Genomic DNA, 16,594 nt, shown 5'->3' on the forward strand with positions numbered 1-16,594 from the left:
CATATTCCTCATTTGGATGAGTCCTCTGGTCCATTTACTGAGTGGTCTGAAAAACCAATAGCTTTGAGTGGGGCCTAGAATGACAGAAGATTCTGTAACAGGCTCAGGCAGCTATTCAGGGTACCCAGTCCCTTGGGCCATATGACCCAGCAGATCCAATGATGGCTGAAGTGGTAGATAGAGATGCCCTTTGGAGACTTTGGTAGATTCCTGTAGGTGTAGAGCACAATGATCTTCTTTTTAATTTGACTTAATTTTAGAACCAGAACCTGAAGAACCTGAAGACTTTTTAGTAGGTGAAAAACTTGAAGAGGTAAAAGAAGAGGCTAAGAAGGAAGAGGAAGAAGAAACAGAAATAGGTTCAGAACAATCAACAATACCAGCCAATTTGGAACGACTTTGGTCCTTTTCCTGTGACTTAACCAAAGGCCTTAATGTGAGCAGCCTTGCCTGGAATAAAAAAAATCCAGTAAGTTATCAAACATTTTAGTAATTCTGTCTCTAGCATTTAAGGGCACTTGTCAAGTACTAATAAAAACTTTTTTTTCTCAGCTATTAGGCAAGGGCTTTAAATGGACATAACCCCTAGTTTTAAAATTCCTCTAAAAACAAGTTTATGTTTTTAAAAGGGGAAAATGCAAACAGTTACAAAATGATGGTTTTCTCCTTTAATATGAAAATGTCACCATTTTTATTTTAGGAGATGTACTTGGGACATGGCATTCTCTGAATCCACATGAGATATTAAGTGAACAAGAAGATAGTATATATTTATTTAGTTTAACATGGTACCAAACTCATGTGCCCAAATTTGTATTCTCTTTAAAGTATTCATATTTGGAAGTATATACTTAATCCAGTGACCCTGAACATGTGCAAAATAATTTTGAGATTCCTTAAAATACTATAACTACTAATAGCAGCAAATACTTAAAACAGCACCTACTATGTACCAGACACTATTGTAAATGTTTTACTTGTATTATCACAACTCTACTATTTTCCTCATTATGTTGATGAGGAAACTGAAGCACAGAAAGGATAAATAACTTGCCCAAAGTTATATAACCAGTAAGTGAAACAGAATTCAAACCCAGACATCTGGCTCCAGAGTTCTTGCTTTTAACTACTGCACGGCTAAGAATCATCCTGAGGAGAATTAGATGAATCATCAAGTGGGAGAATGGTATGTTTGTTTGTCAAAAGAGATGATTATAGAGTAATGAGACTTATTTTTTCCTGTGGTTTATAAACTCATTCTGAAGACATGATTCTCCACTAGTAATTTCAAAATCTTTTGTGTAATGGCAGTATCTTTGGAATAAATATTTGGTGTATTTTTAAAATGGTCAAAACTAATTTGTTTAAATTGTCTTGTATTATCCATGTTTTAAGAATTAGCCTTATTATTTTATTGCTACACCTTATAAGGTACTGTGCGCAAGCATGATAGTTGTTATGGCTATTAAATGGGTGAATGGAGTCAAAAAGTACAAACTTCCAGTTATAAAATAAATAATTCATGCTGTAATGTGCAGCATGGTGACTATAGTTAATAATACTGCATTGCATATTTGAGAGTTGATAAGACAGTAGATCTTAAAAGTTCTCATCACAAGAAAAAAATTCTGTAACTATGTATAGTGATGCATATTAACTAGACTTTTTGTGGTGATCATTTCACAATATATACAAATATTGAATCATTATGTTGTACACATGAAACTAATATAATGTATGTCAATTATACCTCAATAAAAAAAATAATGCTAAAAAAACCTAAAAAAATCATTTTTGTTGAAACCTAAATTACACAATTCTTAAATTATATATATTATTTTTGAATAAAATAGAATACTTTTGGTATGGATTTGTCTTTATAAAACTATTTGGGAACATCTTGTAGGTAAGTGAAATTTAATAAATCAATAACCATGTAATAAGGACAGATGAATCATTTTAAGAAACTGGATATACTAGCATTTAAACACTATTATTGCTATTGAGAATAAGATTAATTTTGAATGAAGCTAAAAAATATATGATGGGTGCCATCTATCATATTTATTAATTCATTCTACAAATATTTATTGAACATTAACTCTGTGCCAGGAACTCTGTTAAAGCACTGGAGATACAGTAGTAATTTAGTCACACATAGATACTGACCATATAATACTTTCCTATGTGCTTTAATAAAGAAAATAAATAATGCTGTGGGAACATATAAGAGAGGCTTGTGAATGCTTCTTAGAGGAAGTGACGCCTATGCTGAGTCTAGAAGAGATGAATAGCAGTTTGTCAATGTCAAGATAAAAAGGGTAGTGGTGAAGAGTATTTTAAGGCAGAGGGAATTGTGGAGACACGATGTTGGCTTGAAGGTAAGGTGGTGACAGGACTGTGTTTGTAATATTTCTGATTACAGAGAAGAGACAGGGTGTGGTCGATCATTAAACTTTTGTCCATACATCCTTATACAGTTGATCTTGAACAACAAGGGGGTTGGGATGCCAACCCCCCATGCAAATGAAAATCCAAGTATAACTTTTGACTCCCCCAAAACTTAACTACTAATGCCTATAGTAGTTGACTGGAAGCCTTGCCAATAACATAGTCAATTAACACATATCTTGTGTGTGATATGTATTATATACTGTATTCTTACAATAAAGTAAGCTAGAGAAAAGAAAATGTTATTAAGGAAATCATCAGAGGAAATACATTTATAGTACTGTATTTATCAATACCGTTAAGCTTATGTCATCTGTTTAACAGATGAATACTCTGTCAGTACCTGCATCAATACTGTCTTATATGATACAAAACACTGTTGATGTTACATGTATTACTAACACCAGACATCAAAAATGAAAATATCATGTGAAAAATAAATTCATATTTATTTACAGGTATAATGATTTATGCATTGATAATGAAGAAGCAGCAATATGATTGCTTTATGGTAGCCTAGTGTAATTGATATGATTGCTTCAGTATAGCCTAGCCTATAAACTAATGAGTGAATTATTATAAAGTTTTTATGACATACAGTATTATAATCATATTCATAATACAATATTGGAAACACTGTTACATTAAAAAAAAAAACCTACTTATCTGTGATGATAGGCTGATATGCAGTTTCTCCAATTATGAGAGAGAGGCATACTGTATGGTAATGTAGTTCTTTGAAAGCAAAGCTATAAAACAGTAAGAAAACTCACATATTATTAATTTTATACTGAATATCACTTATGCCTATATGAGGATAGACTACTATCTACATATATTTTATGCATTCATGACAAATCTTAATTTTTTTGATATTTCTAGGTTATGCAGTTTGTGAAATTTTCAAATTATCTCAAATCTCTAAAAAAATTTCAATGTATTTATTTAAAAGAATCCATGTATAAGTGGACCTGCACAGTTCAAACCTGTGTTGTTCAAGGGTCATCTGTATAAGCACTTCTGGAAATGACCTGCTATATTATAATCAGCTCGAGCTGCCATAAGAAAATACCATAGACTGGATGGCTTATACAACAGAAATTTATTTCTTACAGTTCTGGAGGCTGGGAAGCCCAGGATAAAGGTGCCAGATGAATTTGGTTGCAGGGGAAGGCTTTCTTCCTGGCTTGGCTGTATCCTTGCATGGTGGAGAGAAAGAGCTCTTGTGTCTCTTCCTCTTTTTGTAAGGAACCCAATCCTATCAGATTAGGACCCCACCCTTATGACTTCATTTAACCTTAATAACCTCCTAAGTGCCCTATTTCCAAATATAATCACATGTTATTAGGTGTTAGGACTTCAGCATATCACTTTTAAGGGAGGAGACACAATTCAGTCCATGGCACCTCCCTTTAAAAATAAATGTCTTTTATTTTACATTTGAAATTATTAGGTCATTATTAAAAACCCATAAGACACTATAATGCAATAATACAATTTTTGAAGATTATCTCAATATGTAAAATAGCTTTTCAGCAATTGTTTTTTTGTGTTTATTCTTCAGCCTAAAAAATGTGGTTATTTTTACTATTATTTTGCTTATGAAGATGGAAATGTAGAGTGAAAATAGTTGGTATATTGGTATTTTTTAACCTCAATTGAAATATCATCACTATTTTAACACAGTTCATTAATATGCATCTTTATACATTTGCTGATATTTTTATGCTGTCTTCTCTATTTTTAATTTTTCTGTTTTTTAGGACCTTTTGGCTGTTGGCTATGGGCACTTTGGATTTAAGGAGCAAAAAAGAGGATTGGCTTGCTGCTGGTCAATAAAGAATCCCATGGTAACTAAAACAGGAATAAGACCTATTTTTATTTAATTAAATGTTCACATAATTCTCATAAAGTAGTTAGTTTTATATGATCATTAAACAAACTCAAGAAAGTTTTACCAAGCAAGACTTTACTTTCTTTGGTTTAAATCTATAACAGTAAAACAATTAAAATTTGTTCTTGGGCTTCCCTGATGGCGCAGTGGTTGAGAGTCCGCCTGCCGATGCAGGGGACACGCGTTCGTGCCCCGGTCTGGGAAGATCCCACATGCCGCGGAGCGGCTGGGCCCGTGAGCCATGGCTGCTGAGCCTGCAAGTCCGGAGCCTGTACTCCGCAACGGGAGAGGCCACAACAGTGAGAGGCCCGTGTACCGCCAAAAAAAACCCCAAAAAACAAAAACAAAAAACAACAACAACAAAAATTTGTTCTTACACTTTATTGGTTAAGGTAAATTCATTTAATAAATATTTATTGAACATCTACTATGTGCTGTTAGATATGATGATCTAGGGCTGAACCATTATTATTTATCACTGCCTGTTATAAAGAAGAATATATTTGCAAATAAAAATTCTTTAAAAATTAAGTTTCATTTACTACTGGGTTGTTTCTCAATATATAAATAACTCCTTATCACTTTATAAAATATATTTCTGCTCTCCTCGATAGATAGAAAATAGATTAATATAGCTCTCTTACTGCCATGAATTTTTCAAAGAGAATGAACAAGAATCAGTTATGCTTTTTGTTAAACAGCCCTAGTCAACCTGTTACTCTACAGCTTTAGTTTTAAGTCACAACTGAAACGTAAAGTGGAAAACTTAGAAAAGGATCAGAAGAGCATATAAAAATGATTAGAGTTTTTATAAATAATCCCCCATCTGTTAGGAAGCTGGGTGTATATAGCCTAAAAGAAAGGAAGAAGCAATTTTAAACGTGTGGAAGGGTTGACATAGGATTCATCATCAGCAGGTTATCTTCTCTTCCATGTAGGTTGTTAGAAACCAGAAAGGAGTTGGATTAGACATTAAAACAAAACAAAACAATAAAAATCTTGACAGAGTTGTAGAAAAGAGTAACTTAGAGAGTTTTGGAACCTCCTCTATCCTTGTTTAGAATGATTAGATAATACAAGCATCTGAAACAGATACTGGAGGATAGGAATATATGCAGGATAATTTATTTGGTGTCCATTATTTGTATCTTTAAGACAGTGACTTGTGATGATCATACAAATCCTGCTGGAGGATTACCCAAAATGATAATTACTGTAGAAACCACGTGCTGTATTTCTTAAAACTACTGAGCTCTGAGGATTCATCAAAATAAAGGAAATGGCCAATTGAAGTTTTATTCTCATGTATACAGGAAGTTAGGAAGAAATGAGTAACTGAATGCAGACTAACTCTCCTCATATCCCCACTGCCACCAGCCTAGTCTTCTGCCACCAGCCTAGTCTTCAGCCACCATCATACCCACCTTACTGTGGTCTACAAAACCAAGGTTAAAATGTAATATAATTTCTTTTTTATTCAGTGGCCAGAACGTACTTATCAGAGTCCATATGGCGTTACTGCTGTGGATTTTTCAATTGGAGCACCTAACCTTTTAGCAGTTGGCTATCACAATGGCACTATTGCGATTTATAATGTACAGAGCAACAGTAACATTCCAGTTCTGGATAGTAGGTGAGAATCCCAAGAATTAGATAAACATAAACCATGTGCTTTTTTTAGGGAGAAGGAAAAAATTACTCTAATGTTATTTAGTTTTGAGTGAATGTTTATATTGTTATTGAGAGTAATACCATTTTCCTTCAAGCATTTAATAATTCCTCATAATGTCTCTCCAGCTGGAATGCTCTGCCCTAATATCTCCTTATCATCCTCTCTGCCTCTTCACCAACAAACTTCCTTTGGCTTGACGGTTTATTCTTTTCAAAAATTTTAAATATCTCCAGCTTTATTGAGGTATAATTGACAAATAAAAATTGTATATATTTAGATTGTATGACATAATTTTTAAAGGCATACAGTGTAGTGATTTAATATATGTATACATTGTGAAATGATTACCACAGTCAAATTAATTAACACAACCATAACCTCACATAATTACCATTTTATGTGTGAGTGGTGAGGACACTTAAGATCTACTCTCTTAGCAAATTTCAAGTATGCAATACAGTATTATTAACTATAATCACCATGCTGTAATTAGATTTCCAGAACTTATTCACCTTATAAATGAAAGTTGTATCCTTTATTGCTTCCGTGTCACCTCTTCCAGGAAACCTGCCCATTCTTTTCTTTTGTGCATCCGATACATACGTTTATTGTAGCCTTTATTGTGCTTTGTATAAATTATTTACATATATATCTCCCTGAGGAGGCTGTAAGCTCTGAGGGCAAGGATTATGTCTTCCTTACCTTTGTATCCTCAGTATGTCACATAATATCAGGCATATAACAGGATTACAGTAAGTGTTTGATTACGAATGAATGAATGAGACATATTGAGAAAATAAAATGTTAAAGATATTGAAAGATATCTTAGGTTTTTATAATAAACCAGATACCAGTGGAGCAAAATGAGGCGGTATATTTATATTAGTGTTTGCATAAACTTCACAATAACTGGAAATAGGCATTAAAGCAGGTGTTCTTTAGCTTAATTTTGAAATTATTTACATAGTTTTGTAAGCGTGAGCCTTTGTGCTTGTTTCTGGGAAGAGGGTCCATAACTTTTACCAAATAATCAAAGATATATAGACTTTAAAAAATTCAGAACTACTGATTTGGAGAGTTTGCATAAAAAATCAAGGGAGTCAGTACTAGGAACAAAGCAACCCATTAATCTGACAGGAAAGCAGCCAGTAATCTGAGAAGTGATTATAATTCATCATAAAACTTTTAAATCTTAGCCCTAGAGAGAATCAAGCCAGTGGGCAATCCTGAAACATAGGAAGAAGGGTGAGGTAACTATTTACTTGAATAAGACTTAAATGACTCATTTAAGCTATGAAAAATATCCTTATAAAGATGGAGATAATAATATTCAATGTGTCTAAAATAAATTAAATTTACACAACTAGGAAAAAGTAAATGAATAGAGTAAGAGAAGTAGATTCTAAAAAAAGAAAATGTTTGCTTTTGTATCCCTGATATGATAGCTAATATAACTAAAGGCAATAAAATTTTCCTTTTGTAAGAAATGAGAAAAACACCAGTGAATATTAGCAAAGTGATTTTTTTTTCCTGTTTTTCAAAATACTTAAAGTAAAAGTCCAGTTTTGAACAACAAAAGTATCATTCCATGAGTAGGTCATGATGCTCTAGGGAGCTGTCCTTATCACTTATACTCTAAGTCGCTTATACCCCAAGAATTTTAAAATTATTATAACTATTTTATATTTCATGCTTTTCCCTGTTTTAGCGAATCACCTCAAAAACATTTGGGACCTGTATGGCAACTACAGTGGATAGAACAAGATCGAGGGACAGCAGGTGATAAAAGAGAAATGCTAGTTTCTATATCAGCAGATGGAAGGATCTCCAAATGGGTTATACGGAAAGGACTGGACTGTCATGGTAAAAATAAATAAATACACACACAGACACCAAATTATCTTTCTCTTGTTAGTGCTGAATTAAAAATTCCTAGTGAACTATGTGTAAGAGGTGACAAATTTAGGTTTGGCTAAATAAGAAAAAAAAACTGGGCTTGGTCATTGTTTTTCTAAGCATCTAGCTCTGGTATTTGCTAATTTTAACCTAATGACCTGCAAAGGATGGCAGAAATCATATTCTTTGCAGAAGGGACATATCTACATTATTATTTCCTGTGGTACATAATATATGTATTTTTTCTTTAAATAAAGATTTGATGCGTTTGAGGAGAACTACTGCTAGCAGCAGCAAAAAAGGAGGGGAAAAAGAAAAGAAAGGTGAAGCTTTGATATCTCGACAGGCTCCTGGAATGTGCTTTGCTTTTCACCCCAAGGTAAATTATTTCAATCTGTTACTTACTATTGCATATAACAACTGCTGATAATTGAAGTGTATTAAGATATAAATCAAGACAAAATGTCAGCATGTTAATAAATATTGCGCCTTGTAAATAAAAAAGTCACACACATAAGTATCATAGGTGTCAGCCTAAGGTAGAATGGCACATTCCAGTTGGCTGTCCTTTTTCTGCTTTCTGGAGGAAAGGTCTGTATTTCTGAGCAACTATGGAACTATCTTTACAGCTCCATGTTTAACTTGAATGCCCCTCCTTGCCTCTCTTTGGTGCTCTGCTGCTCTATCATACTTATAGAAACCAAATCCACTCTATAGTCCTCCATATCTCAATGTGAGTGGTGACTCATGATTCTGGGGATCAGGAAGACCACTTAAGATCATGTTTGTCAAGACCAAAGTCAAGTCAGAGCACTCTTAGTAAAGTTCTACTTTTCTAATTCTTTTTATCCAGAGGTCCTTTGGAATCAGAAATTCAGCCACTATGACAGACTTGCAAAAACACATATCCTATATATTTTCTGATATGTAATATGATTATCTCTTTAGTGACACCATCATCCACCTACTTATTTAAGCCAAAACTTGAGCTCTTACTGTATTCTACCCTATTACCCAAATGATATTTAAGATTGTCCCACTCCTTCTAGTCCAAGTCTACTACTGCTAATGTGGTTCAGGCCTTTATTACATTTCACTTTTATTACTGCAGTCATATTCTAACTGCCTTCATTCTCAAATTCCTGTAATCTCCTTTTCACCTTGACTCTAGAGCAGTGGTTCTCAATGTGGGCAGGGAGGGGAGTAGTTTCCCATCAGGGACAATTCACAATGTCTTGAGATATTTTTGGTTGTTGCAGCTCTGGGGGGTGGGATGTGGGGAGGAGTGCTATTGGCATCTAGTAGGCAGAGGTCAGGGATGCCACTAAATACGTTACAATGCACAAGACAGCCACTGTCCTCCCCTGACCCAAACAAAGGACTAGCTGTCCCAAAACATCAATAGTGCTCCTTTGATTTCTTATTTGATTGATGTGTTATTTAGAAGCATGTAATTTAGTTTCCAAATATTTGGGGCTTTTCCAAGGATCTTGCTGTTGATTTCTAATTCAATCCTATCATGATCAAAGAACAAACTTTTTATAAGCTGAATCTTTTTGAATTTATTGAAATTTGTTTTAAAGCCCAGAATGTGATTTTTACTTGTAAATGTTCCCTATGCACTTGAGAAAAGTGTATATTCTGCTACTGTTGGGTGGAATGTTCTGTGGATGTCAATCAGTTTAAGTGGGTTGATGGTGTTGTTCAAGTTTACTATATCCTTGCTGATTTTCTGCCGATTTCTTCCATCAGTCATTGAGAGAAAGAGATTGAAGTCTCTGACAATAATTGTGAATTTTTCTTTTTTTCCTGGAAATTCTATCGGTTTTTGTTTTATGTATCTTGAAGCTTTGTTTTAAGTGCATAAGTGTTTAGGATTGTCACATTCTCTCGATTAATCAACTCCCTTATCATTATAAAATGGCCTTATTTATAACTGGTAACATTCTTTATTCTGAAATCTATTTCGTCTGATATTAATGTAGCTACTCCAGCTTTCTTTTAACTAGTATTATCATGGTTTATCATTTCCCATCCTTTACATTTAACCTATTTGTGTCTTTATATTTGGTATGTTTCTTTTAGGTAGCATATAGTTGTCTTGCTGTTTTATCCAATGTTACAATCTCAGCCTTTTAATTGTGATGTTTACACCATATTTATTTATTTACTTACTTAAAAAATTTTTTTAACATCTTTATTGGAGTATAATTGCTTTACAATAGTGTGTTACTTTCTGCTTTATAACAAGGTAAATCAGTTATACATATACAGATGTCCCCATATCTCTTCCCTCTTTCATCTCCCTCCCTCCCACCCTCCCTATCCCACCCCTCTATGTGGTCACAAAGCACCGAGCTGATCTCCCTGTGCTATGCGGCTGCTTCCCACTACCTATCTATTTTACATTTGGTAGTGTATATATGTCTATGCCACTCTCTCACTTTGTCCCAGCTTACCCTTCCCGCTCGCCATGTCCTCAAGTCCATTCTCTAGTAGGTCTGCGTCTTTATTCCCGTCTTGCCCCTAGGTTCTTCATGACCTTTTTTTTTTTTTTAGATTCCATATATGTGTGTTAGCATATGGTATTTGTTTTCCTCTTTCTGACTTACTTCACTCTGTAAGACAGACTCTAGGTCCATCCATCTCACTACAAATAACTCAATTTCATTTATTTTTTATGGCTGAGTAATATTCCATTGTATATATGTGCCACATCTTTATCCATTCATCTGTTGATGGACACTTAGGTTGCTTCCATGTCCTAGCTATTGTAAATAGAGCTGCAATGAACATTGTGGTACATGACTCTTTTTGAATTATGTTTTCCTCAGGGTATATGCCCAGTAGTGGGATTGCTGGGTTGTATGGTAGTTCTAGTTTTAGTTTTTTAAGGAACCTCCATACTGTTCTCCGTAGTGGCTGTATCAATTTACATTCCCACCAACAGTGCAAGAGAGTTCCCTTTTCTCCACACCCTTTCCAGCATTTATTGTTTCTAGATTTTTTGATGATGGCCATTCTGACCTGTGTGAAATGATATCTCATTGTAGTTTCGATTTGCATTTCTCTAATGATTAATGATGTTGAGCATTCTTTCATGTGTTTGTTGGCGATCTGTATATCTTCTTTGGAGAAATGTCTATTTAGGTCTTCTGCCCATTTTTGAATTGGGTTGTTTGTTTTATTGATACTGAGCTGCATGAGCTGCTTGTAAATTTTGAGATTAATCCTTTGTCAGTTGCTTCATTTGCAAATATTTTCTCCCATTCTGAGGGTTGTCTTTTAGTCTTGTTTATGGTTTCCTTTGCTGTGCAGAAGCTTTTAAGTTTCATTAGGTCCCATTTGTTTATTTTTGTTTTTATTTCCGTTTCTCTAGGAGGTGGGTCAAAAAGGATCTTGCTGTGATTTATGTCATAGAGTGTTTGCCTATGTTTTCCTGATAGTATCTGGCCTTACATTTAGGTCTTTAATCCATTTTGAGTTTATTTTTGTGTATGGTGTTAGGGAGTGTTCTAATTTCATTCTTTTACATGTAGCTCTCCAGTTTTCCCAGGACCATTTATTGAAGAGGCTGTCATTTACCACTGTATATTCTTGCCTTCTTTATCAAAAATAGGGTGAACATAGGTGCGTGGGTTTATCTCTGGTGTTTCTATCCTGTTCCATTGATCTGTATTTCTTTTTGTGCCAGTACCATACTGTCTTGATTACTGTAGCTTTGTAGTGTAGTCTGAAGTCAGGGAGCCTGATTCCTCCAGCTCCGTTTTTCTTTCTCAAGATTGCTTTGGCTGTTCAGGGTCATTTGTGTTTCCATACAAATTGTGAAATTTTCTGTTCTTGTTGTGAAAAATGCGATTGGTAGTTTGATAGGGATTGTATTGAATCTGTAGATTGCTTTGGGTAGTATAGTCATTTTCACAATGTTGATTCTTCCAATCCAAGAACATGGTATAACTCTCCATCTATTTGTATCATCTTTAATTTCTTTCATCAGTGTGTTATAATTTTCTGCATACAGGTCTTTTGTCTCCTTAGGTAGGTTTATTCCTAGGTTTTTATTCTTTGTGTTGCAATGGTAAATTGAAGTGTTTTCTTAATTTCACTTTCAGATTTTTCATCATTAGTGTATAGGAATGCCAGAGATTTCTGTGCATTAATTTTGTATCCTGCTACTTTACCAAATTCATTGATTAGCTCTAGTAGTTTTCTGGTAGCATCTTTAGGATTCTCTATGTATAGTTTCATGTCATCTGCAAACAGTGACTGCTTTACTTCTTCTTTTCCAATTTGGATTCCTTTTATTTATTTTCCTTCTCTGATTGCTGTGGCTAAAACTTCCAAAACTATGTTGAATAATAGTCGTGAGAGTGGGTAACCTTGTCTTGTTCCTGATCCTAGTGGAAATGGTTTCAGTTTTTCACCATTGAGGATGATGTTGGCTGTGGCTTTGTCATATATGGCCTTTATTATGTTGAGGTAAATTCCCTCTATGCCTACTTTCTGGAGGGTTTTTATCATAAATGGGTGTTGAATTTTGTCAAAAGCTTTCTCTGCATCTATTGAGATGATCATATGTTTTTCCCCTTCGATTTGTTTATATGGTGTATCACGTTGACCGATTTGCATATACTGAAGAATCCTTACATTCCTGGGATAAACCCCACTTGATCATGGTGTATGATCCTTTTAATGTGCTCTTGGATTCTCTTTGCTAGTATTTTATTGAGGATTTTTGCATCAGTGATATTGGCCTGTAGTTTTCTTTCTTTGTGACATATTTTTCTGGTTTTGGTATCAGGGTGATGGTGGCCTTGTACAATGAGTTTGGGTGTGTTTCTCCCTCTGCTATATTTTGGAAGAGTTTGAGAAGTATAGGTGTTAACTCTTCTCTAAATGTTTGATAGAATTCACCCGTGAAGCCATCTGGTCCTGGGCTTTTGTTTGTTGGAAGGTTTTTAATCAAAGTCTCAATTTCAGTGCTTGTGATTGATCTGTTTATATTTTCTGTTTCTTACTGGTTCTGTCTCAGAAGTTTGTGCTTTTCTAAGAATTTGTCCATTTCTTCCAGGTTGTCCATTTTATTGGCATATAGTTGGTTGTAGCAATCTTTCATGATCCTTTGTATTTCTGCAGTGTCAGTTGTTACTTCTTTTTAATTTCTAATTCTATTTATTTGGGTCTTTCTTTTTTTCTTGATGAGTCTGGCTAATGTTTTATAAATCTTGTTTATCCTCTCAAGGAACCAGCTTTTAGTTTCATTGATCTGTGCTATTGTTTCCTTCATTTCTTTTTCATTTATTTCTGATCTGATCTTTATGGTTTCTTTTCTTTGGCTAACTTTGGATTTTTTGTTCTTCTTTCTCTAATTGCTTTAGGTGTTAGTTTAGGTTGTTTATTTGAGGTGTTTCTTGTTTCTTGAGATAAGATTGTACTGCTATAAACTTCCCTCGTAGATCTGCTTTTGCTGCATCCCATAGGTTTTGGGTTGTCGTGTTTTCATTGTCATTTGCTTCTAGGTATTTTTTGATTTCCTCCTTAATTTTTTAAGTGATCTCTTGGTTATTTAGTAGTGTATTGTTTAGCCTCCATGTTTTTGTATTTTTTACAGAATTTTTCTTGTAATTGATATCCAGTCTCATAGCACTGTGGTTGGAAAAGATGCTTGATATGATTTCAGTTTTCTTAAATTTACAAGGCTTGATTTGTGTCCCAAGATATGATCTATCCTGGAGAATTCCCACTTGAGAAGAAAGTGTATTCTGTTTTCTTGGATGGAATATCCTATAAATATCAATTAAGTCCATCTTGGTTAATGTATCATTTAAAGCTTGTGTTTCTTTACTTATTTTCATTTTGGATGATCTGTCCATTGGTGAAAGTGGGGTGTTAACGTCCCCTGCTATGATTGTGTCACTGTCGATTTCCCCTTTTATGGCTGTTAGAATTTGCCTTATGTATTGAGGTGCTCCTATGTTGGGTGCATAAATATTTACAATTGTTGTATCTTCTTCTTGGATTGATCCCTTGATCATTACATAATGTCCTTCTTTGTCTCTTGTAATAGTCTTTATTTTGAAGTCTATTTTGTCTGATATGAGAATTGCTACTCCAGCTTTCTTTTGATTTCCATTTGCATGGAATATCTTTTTTTATCCCCTCACTTTCAGTCTGTATGTGTCCCTAGGTCTCAAGTGGGTCTCTTGTAGACAACATACATATGGGTCTTGTTTTTGTATCCATTCAGCCATCCTATATTTTTTGGTTGGAGCATTTAATCCATTTACATTTAAGGTAGTTATCAATCTGTATGTTCCTATTACCATTTTCTTAATTGTTTTGGGTTTGTTATTGTAGGTCTTTTCCTTCTCTCATGTTTCCTGCCTAGAGAAGTTCCTTTAGCATTTGTTGTGAAGCTTGTTTGGTGGTGCTGAATTCTCTTAGCTTTTGCTTGTCTGTAAAGCTTTTAATTTCTCCATCAAATCTGAATGAGATCCTTGCTGGATAGAGTAATCTTGGTTGTAGGTTTTTCCCCTTTATCACTCTAAATATGTCCTGCCACCTCCTTCTGGCTTGCAGAGTTTCTGCTGAAAGATCAGCTGTTAACCTTATGGGGATTCCCTTGTATGTTATTTGCTGTTTTTCCCTTGCTGATTTTAATATATTTTTTTTGTATTTAATTTTTGATAGTTTGACTAATATGTGTCTTGACTTGTTTCTCCTTGGATTTATCCTGTATGGGACTCTCTGTGCTTCCTGGACTTGATTAACTATTTACTTTCCCATATTAGGGAAGTTTTCAAGTATAATCTCTTCAAATATTTTCTCAGTCCCTTCCTTTTTCTCTTCTTCTGGGAGCCCTGTAATTCGAATGTTGGTGCGTTTAATGTTGTCCCAGAGGTCTCTGAGACTGTTTTCAATTCTTTTCATTCTTTTTTCTTTATTTATAAAAATGTGCTCAACCTTGTTAATATCCATATAAATGGAACTTAAAACCATTAGGTGTAAATAATTTTATACCTAATAGAATGGCAAAATTTAAGATTTCTGATGTAACCAACTATTGAAGAGAATGTGTGTCAAAGGGAAATTTTATATATTGCTGAATGTAAATCGGTAGTACTACTTTGGGAAAAACAGTATACTTTATTGTGTAATTTAAACTACATATACAACATAACCTAGTAATTGCATTCTTAAGTTCTGGTGTATGCTAAGCAGTGGGTCTCATATTTCAGTGTACTTACAAATTACTTGGGAATCTTGTTAAAATGCAGATTCTGATTCAGTAGGTCTGGGACAGGGCCTGAAATTCTGCCACTGCACAATGCTCCCAGGTGAGGCTGACACTACATAGTCAGGACTTAGAGCACTGACTTTCAGACTTTTTGATTATGACTTCATTGTAGAAACTACATTTTAAATCCCTATTTGTTACATACATTTAGAGTTAAAAGATGTCTGAGACTCCATCTAGTTCAATCTCTCATTCCCAGCAAGAATAATTTCTTCAGCATTATGTACATAAATAGTTATTGTTAAGTCATTTGTCTTCTCTTTGACTAGTTCAAATGAAAGAACACTTACTATTTCCCTGGATTGTTAGTTCCATTGTCAGGTAGCTCTAAATGTTAGAAAGTTTCTTCCTCATTTTAAGCCAGTGTTTGTTCATGTAATTTCTAGACAGGATACAAATTTCTACCCTTTATTCCAGAAAAGAAAAGCGTCTCTATTTTCTTTGCACAGTAGTCCTTCAAGGTAATTTAATTATTGTAAAATCATGATAGAAAGAAAAAGACAACCATCAACTGTCTTCTAGATAGTATTTCTAGTTTGGTTCTTGAATTGTCTCTAAGAGATCTTGAATCATCTAATCTTCTATTTAGCACATTTACTAATATATCACAAGCAAATGCATTTTGATTTTTTTGTGTTATAGGACACAAATATCTATTTGGCTGGCACTGAAGAAGGTCATATTCACAAATGTTCTTGTTCATATAATGAGCAATATCTAGCTACCTACAGAGGACACAAGGTTAGTTTAATTATAGTAGGTATGGAAAATTTTATCTTGCAATATTTCTGAAAAAAATAGTATCATTAGGCACAGCATTTTTTTATGCAATAATTTACAACTTCAGAGTTAAAAATACCAGCTTGAATTAAGTGCTTTCTTATACAGAAAACACCAATAACATGGGGGTCATTTAATTTGGCTTCTAGGTATCCTTGATTTCTTCTTGCCAGTTGCAGAAGCCACAATTTTTATTTGTTTCTAAGCGACTTTGCTTATGTTGACATGCTGATCCCAGAGTGAAATTGTCTCTGGCATATACCTATTCTCTACATTTTTTATGATTGTTCCAACTATGCTTTCTTCATTTTCTCCCTTATTTCTATTTATTTTCCTTAACATTCCTTATATTTTTAAAAGTAGTATAATATGTATTAATATTTAGTGAGTATTGTAGCAACTATATTTTTATGTTTCTGAATGGCGTAATTTAAGGAAGAGATTCAATTTATGGCCTTATTTTCAGCTATAATAATACCCACACAATAATTACATGGTGTATAAGGTTTTAGAAATCTGAGCATTTTTAATTTGTTGGTCAAGTTTAAAGTATAAGAGGTTAAATCCTACTTACCTATGTATTTTAATTTATTTTTCTAATTCC

At 34.0% G+C, this 16,594-nt stretch overlaps 1 protein-coding gene across 1 annotated transcript in view; it reads left to right on the forward strand.

Annotated features, from left to right (window-relative positions):
- DNAI4 (dynein axonemal intermediate chain 4) overlaps positions 1 to 16,594 on the forward strand; it is a gene marked incomplete at its 5' end in the record, with an annotated part of 123,748 nt that overhangs the window by 96,753 nt on the left and 10,401 nt on the right. The window contains 6 exon segments of the mRNA XM_082863468.1: positions 261 to 469; positions 4,215 to 4,301; positions 5,827 to 5,978; positions 7,726 to 7,880; positions 8,171 to 8,292; positions 15,853 to 15,951. Coding sequence (XP_082719594.1) covers positions 261 to 469; positions 4,215 to 4,301; positions 5,827 to 5,978; positions 7,726 to 7,880; positions 8,171 to 8,292; positions 15,853 to 15,951 — 824 coding nt within the window.

The sequence above is a fragment of the Leucopleurus acutus genome (assembly GCF_964270905.1).
Source record: "Leucopleurus acutus genome assembly, chromosome: 2".
Taxonomy (NCBI): Eukaryota; Metazoa; Chordata; class Mammalia; order Artiodactyla; family Delphinidae; genus Leucopleurus; species Leucopleurus acutus.